This window comes from Notolabrus celidotus, chromosome 6 (genome assembly GCF_009762535.1).
Source record: "Notolabrus celidotus isolate fNotCel1 chromosome 6, fNotCel1.pri, whole genome shotgun sequence".
Lineage (NCBI taxonomy): Eukaryota > Metazoa > Chordata > Actinopteri > Labriformes > Labridae > Notolabrus > Notolabrus celidotus.
The window spans coordinates 30,286,822-30,300,955 of record NC_048277.1 but is presented as its reverse complement, the minus strand read 5'-3'; the positions used below and the strand labels follow the sequence as shown (position 1 = coordinate 30,300,955).

The 14,134-nt window shown below is 39.0% G+C and overlaps 1 protein-coding gene across 1 annotated transcript; it reads left to right on the top strand.

Moving 5' to 3' along the window:
- Positions 1-2,102: 2,102 nt before the first annotated feature.
- Positions 2,103-12,264, top strand: snupn (snurportin 1). Its single transcript, XM_034686026.1, has 9 exons — positions 2,103-2,382; positions 4,178-4,342; positions 4,537-4,726; positions 4,935-5,039; positions 8,425-8,521; positions 10,217-10,314; positions 10,480-10,557; positions 11,082-11,162; positions 11,306-12,264. Exons 2-9 carry the CDS (start codon positions 4,185-4,187, stop codon positions 11,624-11,626), a joined length of 1,128 nt encoding a protein of 375 aa, XP_034541917.1. The 5' UTR covers positions 2,103-2,382; positions 4,178-4,184; the 3' UTR covers positions 11,627-12,264.
- The last annotated feature ends 1,870 nt before the right edge of the window (positions 12,265-14,134 follow it).

Genomic DNA, 14,134 nt, shown 5'->3' with positions numbered 1-14,134 from the left:
ATCAGCTCCTTTATTCTGTGTGAGGGAGGGGAACTGGGTCGACATCGCCCTCAACAGGACAAAGACATTAGAACATGCAACTATTACAAAATCACATGGACACTTTATACTGATCAAAGATATTGATACCATAGATAGATACACTTTATTTCAGACTCAGGTCCATACAAGCACAAGAGTAATATAAAAGACTAAAAATAAGTTAAATACATGTCCAGCAAGAAATAAAGAGATCATATGACCAGTTTACACATTCATTTTGATCAGAGCATAAAAAGGCATTTGTTCCAATGTTTCCAAAAGCAAGAAAAATACCTTGTGTCACTTAATGTGGGCTGAGTGAGCTCCCTTAAAATTTCATTTTCTGAATCAGCTAAGCGACACATAAATGTATACATCAAATTTCTCAGCACAGCATGAAACGTAGGGACATTGTTTGATACAAACATAAAACTTGCACACTTCCTTTGTAGTTTAAGGAAAATTCAATATACATCATTATATGCATATCATAGAAAAGCAAACTGTGGCGTAAATTGAAAATGACCACTTCAATACTGCTACAAAGTTATTATTACAGTATGCTCTTATAAACAACATTTCAAAATATTAATAGAAAGAAGGAATACAATAAGATATAAATACGAATAATAAAAAAATAATGCAAAATTATAATCATAATAAATAAGATAAAATAAAAATAAAGTATATACAGAAGTGCAATTCAAAATATCAATAGAAATAAGGAATACAATAAGGTATAAATACGAATAATGCAAAAATAATACAAAATAATAATGATAATAAAAAAATAAAAATAAAGTAGGCTATTTACAGAAGCAAAAGTCAAAATATTAATAGAAAGAAGGAATACAATAATATATAAATAACAATAATAATAATAATACATTAAAATAAAATAAAATACAATACAATACAATATAATAAAATAAAAAATAAAGTATATAAAGAAGCGCAGAGTAGTTAGAATTATCTATGTACAAAAGCGCTGGGAATTAGGTGATTATGCTGTTTTTCATATATCAGTACATATATCAGAATCAGAATCAACTTTATTGGCCAGGTGTGCTTAAACACACAAGGAATTTGTCTTGGTAGACTGTGCTCTCTGTACAAAGGCATGAGAATAAGGCATACAAATAAAAATAAAAATATAATAACAATAACAATAATATCAACAATAAACACAACAGAATACAAAGAATATACTGAAAATCTGAACATAATTATCCTGTCAATGTGTTTCAATGTATCAAAGAGTTGCAATAAAATAAATTGGAATAGGCTTAAGTGAATGTTAACATGTTTGCAAATTATTCAGCATATTTTTTACAACTAACAAATCCAACCCTGCAAAATTGGTTGTAGGCCTATTTTAAATAAGTTACATTGACAAGCTGCTGAACAGTCAGACCCTATTTCAAAAAAGGTTTTAAATAATGGCACAATACTTTAGATTTAGCACCTTAAGATGCTTTCCTTTGGACATTTATTGCACAGTTTATTGTAATAATTTTGCACTTTAAAGGCAGAGCTTGAAGTGTTTATAATGTACTGATTCATGTAAGTACTTCTCCACTAATGCAAATATTTACCCACCAGAAAGAGAGTGCTTGTAAGACTTTTTTCTTTTTTTCTTTTCTTTTTTTTTTCCAACTTTATTTTAGATGTACATAACAAACAATGGGTACATTCAGAAGGAGCATCATACATAAACAATCATTAAGGACACATAAACAATACAGCTTTAGTTGGTAATTTAAGGTAAATGAGAAAATTATACATAGCCGACATAGAAAATAAATAATAAAATAAGATAAGATAAGAAATTACTTTATTGATGCCCCAGGGGGGAAATTCAGTTGTTACAGCAACCCAGACATAAGTACAATCAAGAAAGAAGTTTCAATAAGTAAAAATAAGTAAAAATAAATAAATAATTTTTTTGAAGAAGAGGCAATAATTTTAAAATTTAGTGAGGAATTCCTTTAGGGAACCGTATATTTTAAGTGCTCTTGGTACTTTCATTATTTTCAATAATTTTAGGTATATTTGGGATTCATTTCGAAAAACAACAAATTTGGGGGGAGATCTCATAGTCCTGTTTTAATGAATGAAGAATTTTGAGAGGCACATGATTATGTTACAGCAGATTTCATCACTTTTATTTTTTAAAATCAAACCGAAAGTTATGTCATTTATTGAAGAGGAAATTGGAAGTGCTTGTTAGACTTGCGGAAGTCTGTTGTGAAGAACTCCGGTATAGTCGTCCATTTCGAGTTGGCCCACAAAAAAAAAAAAACCTTTGGTGGGAAAGATGACAGCGTGACGTTTCTGCTGCAGCTTCCCTGGATGTCCAAGGTATGTATGCAGCTTATGGTATTAGCTTATTTTAGGTCAAATCTCTGGTCCAGTTGTAACTTTAGACCGGATTATTAAATGTGGGATGAAGTCGGTTTAGTAAAGTGAAACGAGTGATGCTAACAGCTAGTCGGCCCACAGTGTGTTAGCATCTTTACCAGGATGCTAGCTAGCTACTGGTGAACTGGCGAGCTAGCTAGCTGTAGCAGTCTGCTCTGAAAGAGCGAGGAGGTTATTTATCAAGTCAGAAAACTCACTCAGAGAATGGTTTAACGCCCATTTAAGAATCTTCCTGTCCTATGAGTGTATAACATGTTAAATCATTGTTTTAACTCGGGGGAAAGATGCTGTAAAAAAAAAAAGCTAATGTTGCATTTTGCTTTGGTGCAATCTCAGTGTTTTATTTAATGCCAAGTGAAGCTCTCTATTCTTCTTGTTTACATTTGTGAATTAACTGGGGTCATGTTGTTCCACTGCAGATTTCAACAGGCAGACAGTCTTTTATACAAACTATGACTTAGCAAGACAATTATTAACCAAAGAGGATAGAAAGGGACCAAATATGGACTGTTTTTCTGCTGTTCCCTATATTGAATTGTTAAAAATTGGAAGTCTTTTTGATAAAAGAGTGTATGAGGGGCCACCATGAGTTCTGCAGAATGCTCATCTATTTACTGTCATACTGACTCAGCTGTAAGATGAAGTAAACAACTGATTGTAAAGTTACCTGTTGGTCATGGTACTAGGCAAGGCAAGTTTATTTATAAAGCACCATTCATACAATGAGCAATTCAAAGTGCTTTACAGAGTTGAAAGCAAAAAAACAGTAACAGTAAAAAAAAAAAACAGTAACAATCAACAAAAACACACAGCAAACACTTCAAACATTTACATTTTATATTCAGCCAGTTATGTTTGATCTACTCTCTCTGTACTTATGTAACTTAACATCTTAACATACATAGTAAACAGTGTTGGGTCTTATTATTTATTTAAATTAGGAGGGATTATTATGAATAATCATTCCCATTCACTGCTCTGAAATCCGTAACTTGCAGTCTTACTGTCCCGCTGGACACAGAATCACAACTGATCTTGTCTTCACCGAAATGAACCTTTAATTATCAATTAATCTCAGGACTTCTTCCCAAGGGTTAAGACTCACACATTGAATCTTTTCTGTGTCGAGTCGCAGCCCGAAGCTGGCTCAGACCTCTTGACACCGTTGCAGGGTGCCCGTATGCCCAACATCTAATTGTAGATCCAATATCAGGTTAATCCCATGACGCCATAACTTGTCAGAGAATATCCAATTTAAAATGTGACATTAAACAAACAGAGGCATGAAAACATAAAATATTTTAAAAATCTAAGATCAAGAAAGAAAGTAAAATTAGTTAAAATGTTTCAATTCAACTCAGTTTTTAAAAGAAATTAGAAGTTTGTAGTTACAGAAATAACAACTATGGTTGGAGTAAGCAGGTAAAAAGAGGAATGTTTGGTCTGTTGGTTCTGTTTTTAATTTTAATTGTGATAAACTATTCTAAAATCTAAGATTGTCCATGTAAATATGCACCTAAAAGATCTTTCAAATTAAAGAAGCTTAGATTTATGTTCAGTTTATGTTCCAGGCTTTTATTTTCTAGCTCTGTCCATCAGTCTGTTTAGAACTGAAGAATCCTTTTGGAGGAGTAGTCAAACTTCTCCAAGAATTTCAACTAAGTCCAGATGCCTTTTCAGATCAAGTTTTGAGGTCTTTCAAAGTTAATATAACCAATGGTGTGTTTCTTCACAGAGTCCCCATGGATGACCTGACCAAAGCCCTGTCGACCAGCTTCGCTGTGTCCAAGGAGCCCAACAGTACAGCTGGACCCCATCCTCGGCTGGCTCAGTACAAGAGCAAGTACAGTGTGCTGGAGCAGAGCGAGCGACGGCGGCGCTTCCTTGACCTGCAGAAAAGGTAAATGTCTTAACAGTTGAATATTGAACAGAAGTTTTTTTGTAAGGAATAACAGACCCCAGTAAGGAGCCTATTGTACCTAGATTAGAATTCCTCCAGTCTATAGTCACTAAAACAAATTTAAGGTTATACCACCAGAAGCTCATAACCGTTCACTTTCTGTAGTTCATCTCCGATCTTCTGTCTGTTCTCAGTAAAAGGCTAAACTATGTCAACCATGCGCGTCGTCTGGCTGATGGGGACTGGACGGGGGCAGACAGCGATGGGGAGGAGGAGATGGAGAAACAGAACGAGGAGGAACGGGAGAAAGAAACCACCGCAGAAGAGGAGGAGGAGGGGATGGAGATAGAGAGGAGGAAGCTGCCGAAACATTACGCTAACCAGGTCAGTGTTTTAATGTGTCGTAACACTCTAGAGATATAACTCCTCACATGAACTCCTCCTGCTTCTCTGGTGCAGTCTTTACTTTGGCCAGCAGAGGGCACACACGTTTGTAGAATAACGGCCCTGAGAGAGTGAAGAGTCAACAGATGGGTCTTTATGAATGAACTGTAGAGTTTTTTTTTAAACAAAGTCTGTTTTCTGTCCTTAGCTCATGCTGTCAGAGTGGATGGTGGATGTGCCATCAGAGCTGGACACTGATTGGATGATGGTGGTGTGCCCCGTGGGGAAAAGATCTCTAATTGTTGCATCCAAAGTAAGAACACACAAACTGAAGTGTCAGTCATGAATAACAGAGATTCTTTCCACAGGTACTGATATCATTTCTGATGTGTCGTCTTCAAGCTTTGATCAAAAGCTCCAACATTTAAAAAATATGATTGCTGCACCACAGCAGCCAGGCACTTTTTTTTGATTGATGCACAATCACAGTTTCACCTTAAACAGTACTCTAATTACTCTCATTAATACTCATCTGATGAGGATATTTTGAAAGTTTAATGAAAAACTAAACCAGGATGCATGGGACTCTCTCCGTGTTTCATCAGCTGTTGTAAACTCAGGAACCACTGACACGCTCAGCTGAAGGACACTAGTTTAAAGGGTCACTCTTCAAACTGTAACACCGGAAGCTGACCGAGATGCATTCATGCTATCACATTCAAAGAAGACAGATGTTAGGAAGTTATTAAACCAAGTGAATCACAGATGTGTGTCATGTTATTGTGGATCGCACGTGAAATAAAAACACTGCGCCCAAAGTTCCTTGACCTTTGGAAAGTACTACCCCCCCCTGAACAGAGGCTTTCCAGGGTGGAGATTAACTACCCCAGGACTAAATGTTGACCCTGGTTCCTGCTGTCGAGGACACGCAGAGTTCCTCAAAAGGTCCTTAGTTTCTTGGAAAGTTCCTGCGAACGAAAAGCCCTTTAAGAGGATTATGATACTACGCACTTATTGGGAGTTATTCAGGTCCATATTTCTGTTATTGGAATGAAGGTTGCTTGCGAGTAAGGTGGTATGTAGATGAAAAGTTAGGAAGAAAACTGAATAAGCCTGAGCTTGAATGTCTCATAATGCTGTATATATTCTGTTTAATGTATCCGTTTGAAAAAAGTACAGAGACCCAGCTCACCCCCTCTCTCTACCTCCAAATAAAAGAAAACAAGTGGCCTAAATGAACAGAATATCCCCGCCCATAACACATGACCTAAATAATCCAATTAACTGACCCTACAATAAACCATATCATAAACAAACAACAACAAATAACACAAATAATATACAAACACTACCCTACCCTAAACCTCAAAATAAGATACTATAAACACTCAAATCCTTCATGACTCCTACACTGATGTTTAATGCAGCAGGGAGCTGAGACATTTCATTGACGTCACAACATAATAAAGAAGCAGCTTAGTAATCTAGTAATGCTCATAACTTCCAGGACACAGGGTTCTTAAATATTGGAGAAGTGAATTTAACATTTGATGCATACAGTGAAAAAGATGAACCTGATGTTTGGTGTTTTCATCTGTTCTACAAACAGCATAGCATGCACAAACACATGTGAAATGCAAACAACTGCCTCAATTATCTCCAATCAGCTGTGTGGTTTCTGAGTCATGAGGAGGCTTTGAAAGGCTTATCAGCACTCAGTGCAGGATACATGCCCGTCCTGTCATACTGGTCCTAGATCACACTTTACTTCCTCAGTACACACAAACCTTTGTTGTACTATTGTCAGAGACACTTCAAGCCCTGTGATGCAACCATCGTTCACACCATAATGACAGTCATCTGGTGCCTCATTCATTATTTCAGATCTGGGCCTCGTTGAAAACACATCTGTGAGACACAGCAGCACAGCGCTCTTCACAAAACCACGACTGAACACTCTTTGAAACTCAAAAACAACAGATGGTTTGTGTTCCTTGAGGAAAACTGATTGTGATACGTTTCATCTGCTTGCAAGTTGACGTGGTTTTTTTTATTGTCAGTGTTCAATTATGAGACACTTTTAGCTTGTTATCTCTTTAAAGTTTGTGCAGCTCTACAGCTGTGATGCTGTCAGGAGTGACGTGCTATCAAAATATAATAATATATATATATTTCTTTTTTTTTCATAATTCAACTTCAATCTAATTTCTTAATAAAATTAAGAAATAATTGTGAGACAATTTTATCCTGAGCCCCATTTGCAAGTTTAACTAATATTTGTCATTTAATAACATATCATATTAAATTAGATAATATGTCAGTGTTGTAAATATCCAAATGTTAGTGTGTGTATAAGGGGACCTCATGTGGGGTCCTGAGTTTAAGGGTTTCTGTAATCTATTGAGTTACAGATATGGCAAAATCTTAAGGGCCTGTGTCCACTAACAGCTTTTCTTGTGCTAGCAGTGTCCACAGCCTCTATTCCACAGTGCTCCTCACTGAGGCTCACTGCTACTAGATTAAAGAAGTTATCTCCCTGCCCTTCCACTTCCCTTAGCCATGACTGTTAATTCTGTTTTAAAATGCTATGTGTGCTTCATATTTACTTTTATTCAATGAAAATTTACAAAGAAAATGTAAAAAATGTTTGATGGAAATCATGTTAGCATTAGGATAAGCATTTGGGAAGCATTAGCAACAGCTTGATACTAGGGATGGGCATGTCAAGCCAAAATACTATTTGATAATCATTGGTTTCTATTCGACGATTATTCGAATAATCCCCCCCAGGATGAGCGTCTGTCTTGATCTATACGACGGTGTTTCTGTGACACATCGTCCCATGTATGTTTACATTTTACAGCCATGCTCAGTTTCTGGAAATACGCGTGTAGTGGTATGAGATTCAGAAACTGAGAAACTCACCGCCTCTGTTGCTAATGTTTTCCTCTTCTTTTGCTATCAAATGCAATTAGCATTCTTCTTCTTCTGTTTGCTAATGCGGAGAAATATGAGAAAATATTAGAAGTAACTCTTGGATTTTTACTAAGTGAACGAATATTCAAATATTCGAAAATCATGTCCCATCACTACTTGACACATGGAAATTGTACCCTTGAAAAACGATTGTGGCTACTCCCTGCTCCACATCGACCTCACCATTGTTAGTGAGAAAGTTAATGTTAGAAGTCCCGCCCCTTCTTGATTGGTTGGTAATAGAGAAGTGACATTGATGAGCCTAGCACCAAAAGTTGAACTATTATAACAGAGAGCGCTGTGAGTGCTGTTAGTGCAGCAACCAAAACCAGCTGAGACTGAAGTCTATTTTGCACTGAGGACGCTCAGCACTGAAAACACTGAACTGCATTGGTTTGTAAAGAAAATGGACACTGGAAGTGCAAAAGATGCTGTCAGTGGACACAGGCCCTTATTGCTACTCTCAGCAGCTTCATGTGTCTCAACATGTCACACTGCTGAATGTATACAAATGTATTCTTAAGTATATAGACTACGATGCCAGCTAGTAGATGAAACAGTCTCATTTAGGGTTCTGATATTTCTCTTTTTCTTGATAACAAACAGCTCAAACTCACAGCACAGAATGTATGATTACAGAGTAGTTTAGAGGTAATGGTGTAGTAGTAATTTTTGACTCTGTCCTCATTTATCATCTCACTTTTTAACTGTTTCTTCTGAAGGGGTCCACTGCGGCGTACACTAAAAGCGGCTACTGTGTGAACCGCTTCCCCTCCCTGCTGCCCGGTGGGAACCGACACAACTCAGCCATGGGAAAAGGTAGGCGGGTCTGTTTGTTTGTGGAGCTCTGCAGCTTCTTATAGTGAACCACTTTGGCTTTTTAGTAACACAAGAAAGTGAACCACCGACATCTAGTATCCTCAGTTGACTCATCTTGTGAGGTGATTTTCATGTTGGGTTATGTTATAAACACAGGCTTAGGTTGGAAAGGTAGTACTAAAGGCGTTTTTCAACCACAAGAACTTTACCTCAGAACTAGGGACTTTACCCCTGAACTACGTGCGTTTCGATCATAGGAACCAGGATATAAATTGAGTTCAGGGGTAGTTAATCTCTCCCCTGAAAAGCCCCTGCTTGGGGGGTAGTACTTTTCAAAGGTCCCGGGACTTTCGGGGGGCAGGGCCTGCAATGCTGAACGTATCTGATTGGTAGATTACCTGCACTGTTTCTATTCTGCCCGCCATCCACAATAACATCACACACATATGAGATTCTCTTGATTTCTCTTTCTTTAGTTTTCTTTTTATTTGTTTTATCTTTTTTGTATGTGTGTGTACTTTTCAAACGAAGAAGCTGTGATTCTCTTGATTTAGCAGCTTGTAACAGTAGTCTTCTCTCAGCCCACCATGAATGCGTCTCTCCCGGTGTTACGGTTTTAAAAGTGACCCTGTAAACTGGAGACCTTCGGCTGAACGTGTCAGTGTTTGTGGATTTTACACAGCTGTTGAAACACAGAGGGAGTATCTGGGAATGCAAACTTGTTTGGCTTTTATTAAGATTTCAAAATATCCTCAGCAGATATTTAATGATCGTCTAAAGACGTTTATGAGGGATGCATCCGGCTGAGAGTCTCCAGTTAACAGGGTCGCGGTTTAAACCAAAACACCGGCCGATCTCTGCCACGGCTTTTTGAGTTAAAAATGATTTCAAAGCCGTGTTGAAACGTCTTTGCTACTCGCGCTTATCTCCTCTCACGTGTTGATTCAGTGAATCCATCTGTGATGAAATATATCACCATCTAAAACAGTGCCAGCTGAGTCTCTTCATGCTAACAGGCTAACTGTTGCTCATGATACCTGCATGTCCGTCTGCTTCTATGGTTTCATCAGTGATAAATGGCATTTGTCTTTGTTTTACTGCCCTCTACTGGTCTGGTGGTGTAGTGCATTTACTCTTTTTTTCTCCATACGTCACTGGCCTGATTTGCACAATCTACCCGGGACTTCAGCCCGCGGTCAAAACGCAGATAACAATGGGTGCACTGGAACCTTTTAGTTCAGGGTAAAGTAGTTCTGGGGGCTAAAAGACCCCGGAACTCTTGGTCCAAATGCACCTTAAGTCATACAATGGAGCCAAGCTTCGTTGAAACGCACATAAAACTTATAAACTGGATCCATTTAAGAGAAGCTCAAATAAAAATCGACGCAAAGAGAGTCAGTAAGAGCAAAAATCCACCTGATGCACCTCATAAACACTTTATATTGTTACAGTTTGCGTCTTATGCTCTTTGGAGACTTGTGTAAAAGCTTTTTTATTGATCTTTGTTGCTGTAATCTTTTGCAGCACTGTTTGGGGGTTAGGTGACAGGTTTATTGTTGCTGAAAAACACTGTACACAACCTAAAAGTCACTTTCACAAACAAATATATCAAAATATCAAAAGAGATATTAAATGAGTTTTACACTAACGTACACTGTGTATCTATAACAGTCTTATTCTGTGTGCCCCTTGCAGACTACACCATCCTGGACTGCATTTACAGCGAGGTGGACAGAACGTACTACATCCTGGACGTCATGTGCTGGAGAGGCCACCCGGTCTATGACTGCCCGGTAACACTTTCTTCTAATCCTCCAGCAATCCAGGAATGCTTGTCTAATTGCTTAAGTAGTGAGGTCTGGGCCACAGATGTGCTTTTTCGCCACGTTGCCCATCTCATTGGCTCGGGGTTTGAGAAAGGAGGTTTTTGTTTACAGTTCTTGTTTTCTCATCAACAGACCGAGTTCCGTTTCTACTGGCTCCAGACCAAAGTGCAGGAGACGGACGGCCTATCAGAAATCGCCAAACGCAATCCTGTGAGTAACAGAGCCAGGAACAGAGCCTCTTCACATCATGTCCCATTTTTCTCTCCTGGTTTTTAGTACTTGATGTTGTTATTTGAGACACTGTAACATCTTTATTCAATCTTACATTTTATGTTTTCCCTGTTTGTTGTGCCTCATGCCTTACTGCACCTTATTTCCACATATGGGATAAATAAAGTCCTGAATATGAACTCAAACCTCCTCAGGGGGAAAATCAAACAAAGGCAAATTCAAAGCAAAACCTTCCATTGGCCTCTTGGGCACTAATTTGTGCTCTAGATTGATGATTACATGCAAAAGTAACGGATGAAGGTTCCTTTAAGAAGACTGAATAAACTTTGAGTTCAAGTTCCACTTCTTAATCTGCGTTGTTTGTGTACAGCCCAGTAGCTAAATCAGGCTTATCCCTCACTGAGTAAACTGGCCATTGGAAAGCAATACCTCAAATTATACAAGATGATGAATTGTGTTTGGATCTTACAACGGGATGCTCTGGTTTTTGTTTGGTCCAACAGTTCCGGTTTGTGAGCCTCCAGAGCACAGAGTGCACGACGGAGCTGGTTCAGAAAGCCCTGACTGCAGAGTACAGCTTCAGTGTAAGACATGTTCTCTTATCCTTGAACTGTGTGCTGCAAAAACCTACTACTGCACCCTGCATGTGGAGTGAGAGGAATGCCAAGTGTGATAGAAACAGACATGTTTTGGCTGTTTCTCAAAGTTTAATTCTCATGCCCTGCAGGTGGATGGTCTCCTCTTCTACCACCGGCAGACCCACTACACCCCTGGCAGCACCCCTCTCGTAGGCTGGCTCCGCCCCTACATGGTCACAGACATCCTTGGCATCGAGGTTCCTGAAGGACCCCTTACCACCAAGCCTGAGTACGCCAGTCACCAGCTGCAGCAGATCCTGGAGCACAAAAAGACCTCGACTGAAGTCCAACCGGCCAACAGAAGCGGAAGCTACGAGTTAGAGCACCTGTCCACGCCGGGCCAGGACGGCGGGGACACCGTGAACTTTCTGAATCAGAAGCCAATAAGGGAAGCAAACATGGAGCTCTGAGTGGGAGGCCTTAACAAGATGCTAATTGCAACCTCAGTGTTTCTGAGTGATAGCGGCCCACATATGGCTCTTTAGAATCTGCTCAATGCTTCTGCAGATCTGGCCAATTGCAAAGCATGGCTAATGCTAATCCGGCACTGCTTAGGATGCCCTCAGAGTGCAGATTAGTAGAGCTGTGCTTATATGTGTTTTTATATGGCTGTAAAACGGAAGTCTGACATTTACGTCTGAACTTTTTACCTGCTGCAGAGAACAGAACGCGTGCACCATTCAGTCAATATAATCAGTCTGTTCAGGAGATTTATCTCATAACACCAATAGTGGTCACCTAGGATTCAGAATGAGGTCTTATGAGGGATTAACTGTTAAGTGCAGCTCAGTAGATTTTGTGGTAAAGTGTTATTTTGCTGCTCTGCACGTTTTGCACTTAAAGAAACATTTTCACTCTCGACAGTTCTTTCTACCACTATCATTCATGCTTGACGAGCTGCTGCTGAACGATAAAGCCTGTGTGACGAACTAGATTACTGATCAGAAGCAGCAGCGTGAACTTTTACAGTGTAATGTTGAAATGAAAATTGTACTGAAAATGTTTTAAAATGTGTTTCTAAATAAATGCTTTTTTTTAATGGACAGTATTCCCACTGGCTTCAGGATCCTTTCATTTTGGGTCAACCCCAAAATATAGTCACCAAAGACTCCCCACTGTCCCTCAAAGTGATTCAATGTAGCTTCATTTAGCAGGTTTGCAGAAAGTTAGCTTAACTATATGTGGCTGTATTTTCCTGTGTTGTTATGAGTAAACCTACTGCTACTGATGCTTTTGATAATCAACTGTTCAATTAGCCTAAACTTAGGAGTCAACTAGCAAAAAGAAAGGAAGAAAACTCATCACATTTTCTATTTTCAAGGTTTTATTTCAAGTTCAGCTACTATTTTTGTAGATATTTTTTACTTTAATGGGTAAAATGTACTATTTTTAATTAACTTAAGAAAAAATAACATTCTGGAAGACATCTCACGACCCCCCATTTGTACCCACACTTTGGGAACCCCTGTTCTAACCCATAGAAGAGACCTTTAATATTGAATGTACATGAATCTTTAGGAAGAGAGGCTTGAACAAGCAGCAACATCTGGTGTAAAAATATGAGTCCAATGCGGAAGTGCTAAAAACTGCAGTTCATCAAGGATCCGCTTGAGGCTGGCTCCAGAAGTACCGGAAACCACATACACACCAATTCAAAGAAGACAATCTTTACAGCAGAAATAAACATGTTTACAGCCTGGTAGCATGAAGTCACATTAAAGCAAGTTTGTAAAAAATGGGTCTTAAGAGAAGATATAAAAGATGTCACTGACTCTGCGTGCCTTATCTCCTCAGTGAGGTCGTTCCAAAGTCGAGGAGCTCTTTTGGAGAAAGCACAATCCCCTTTGGATTTGAGCCTCGACTTTGGAACGACCAAAAATGCCCCACCTGAGGATCTAAGGCCACGAGATGACTCATAAGGCAAGCTTTAAAAGTGGTCAGTAAAATCTCAAAATCTATTCTAAAACACAGAGGAAGCCAGTGGAGAGAAACGAGGACAGGAGTGATGTGATATCATCTGTTAAAACCAGTTACTGGTACAAAAGATGTGTAGTGTAGTCTGGATAGCTCATTTGTCGATCAGCACACATACAGGGGGTGAATTTTTTCATAATGCAGCAATTTCAAAGATATTGAGATTATGAGTCTTCCAATGAGAGGCACAGCTGACTTGATTGACAGGCGGGAACACTGTAGCTGTTGGCTAGGAGGCTCAAAGCCCGCCTCTTTACGTGGCAATCGCTCAACAGCAGCAATATGGCTCCCGCCAACGATTGGCCTCAAAACAGTGCTTCAGAAACAGATGGGTGACGTCACAGATACTGCGTCCATTATTTATACAGTCTATGGGCTTGAACAGGAACTATCTCAATGTAATTGGATTCTGTTTTTCATACTAGACATATTTTGGGGGGAAATTATGAGCTTTTTATCATTCAGAAGTGTCAACATTTCACCTACAATTATTGGTACATCAGTAGTGGTGCTCCATTGATAAAGCAAAGACTGATGTATAAATAAATCTTTCACATAATGGAACATTAAGTGGAGGTTAGCAAAATTCAATTCAGACACCTCAGACTTCACTACACATGCACCATCGATGTATCTGCCAGTGGCTGATGTTACAGTACACGGTGAGACGTGACTCATGCTGCTGAAAGAAGTGCTCATCAGCAGAACTCATGAGCATCTCTTCCCCTCCGTGCTGAGCTTACTGTGCTATTTCCGTAACCCTGAAGAGCTGGGCGGAAACTGTCAACGGGAAAAGACGTGAAAGTGTCTGACAGGGTTGTGAACTAAGTTTCAGTGATGTGTGCCAACACTTCCTCTGAGAGAGAGCATCTACTAAGATCATCGCCTCAGTTTAGCTGTTCATGGTTTGAAGGAGTCATTTGTTTTCCTATCATCAGGTGTTT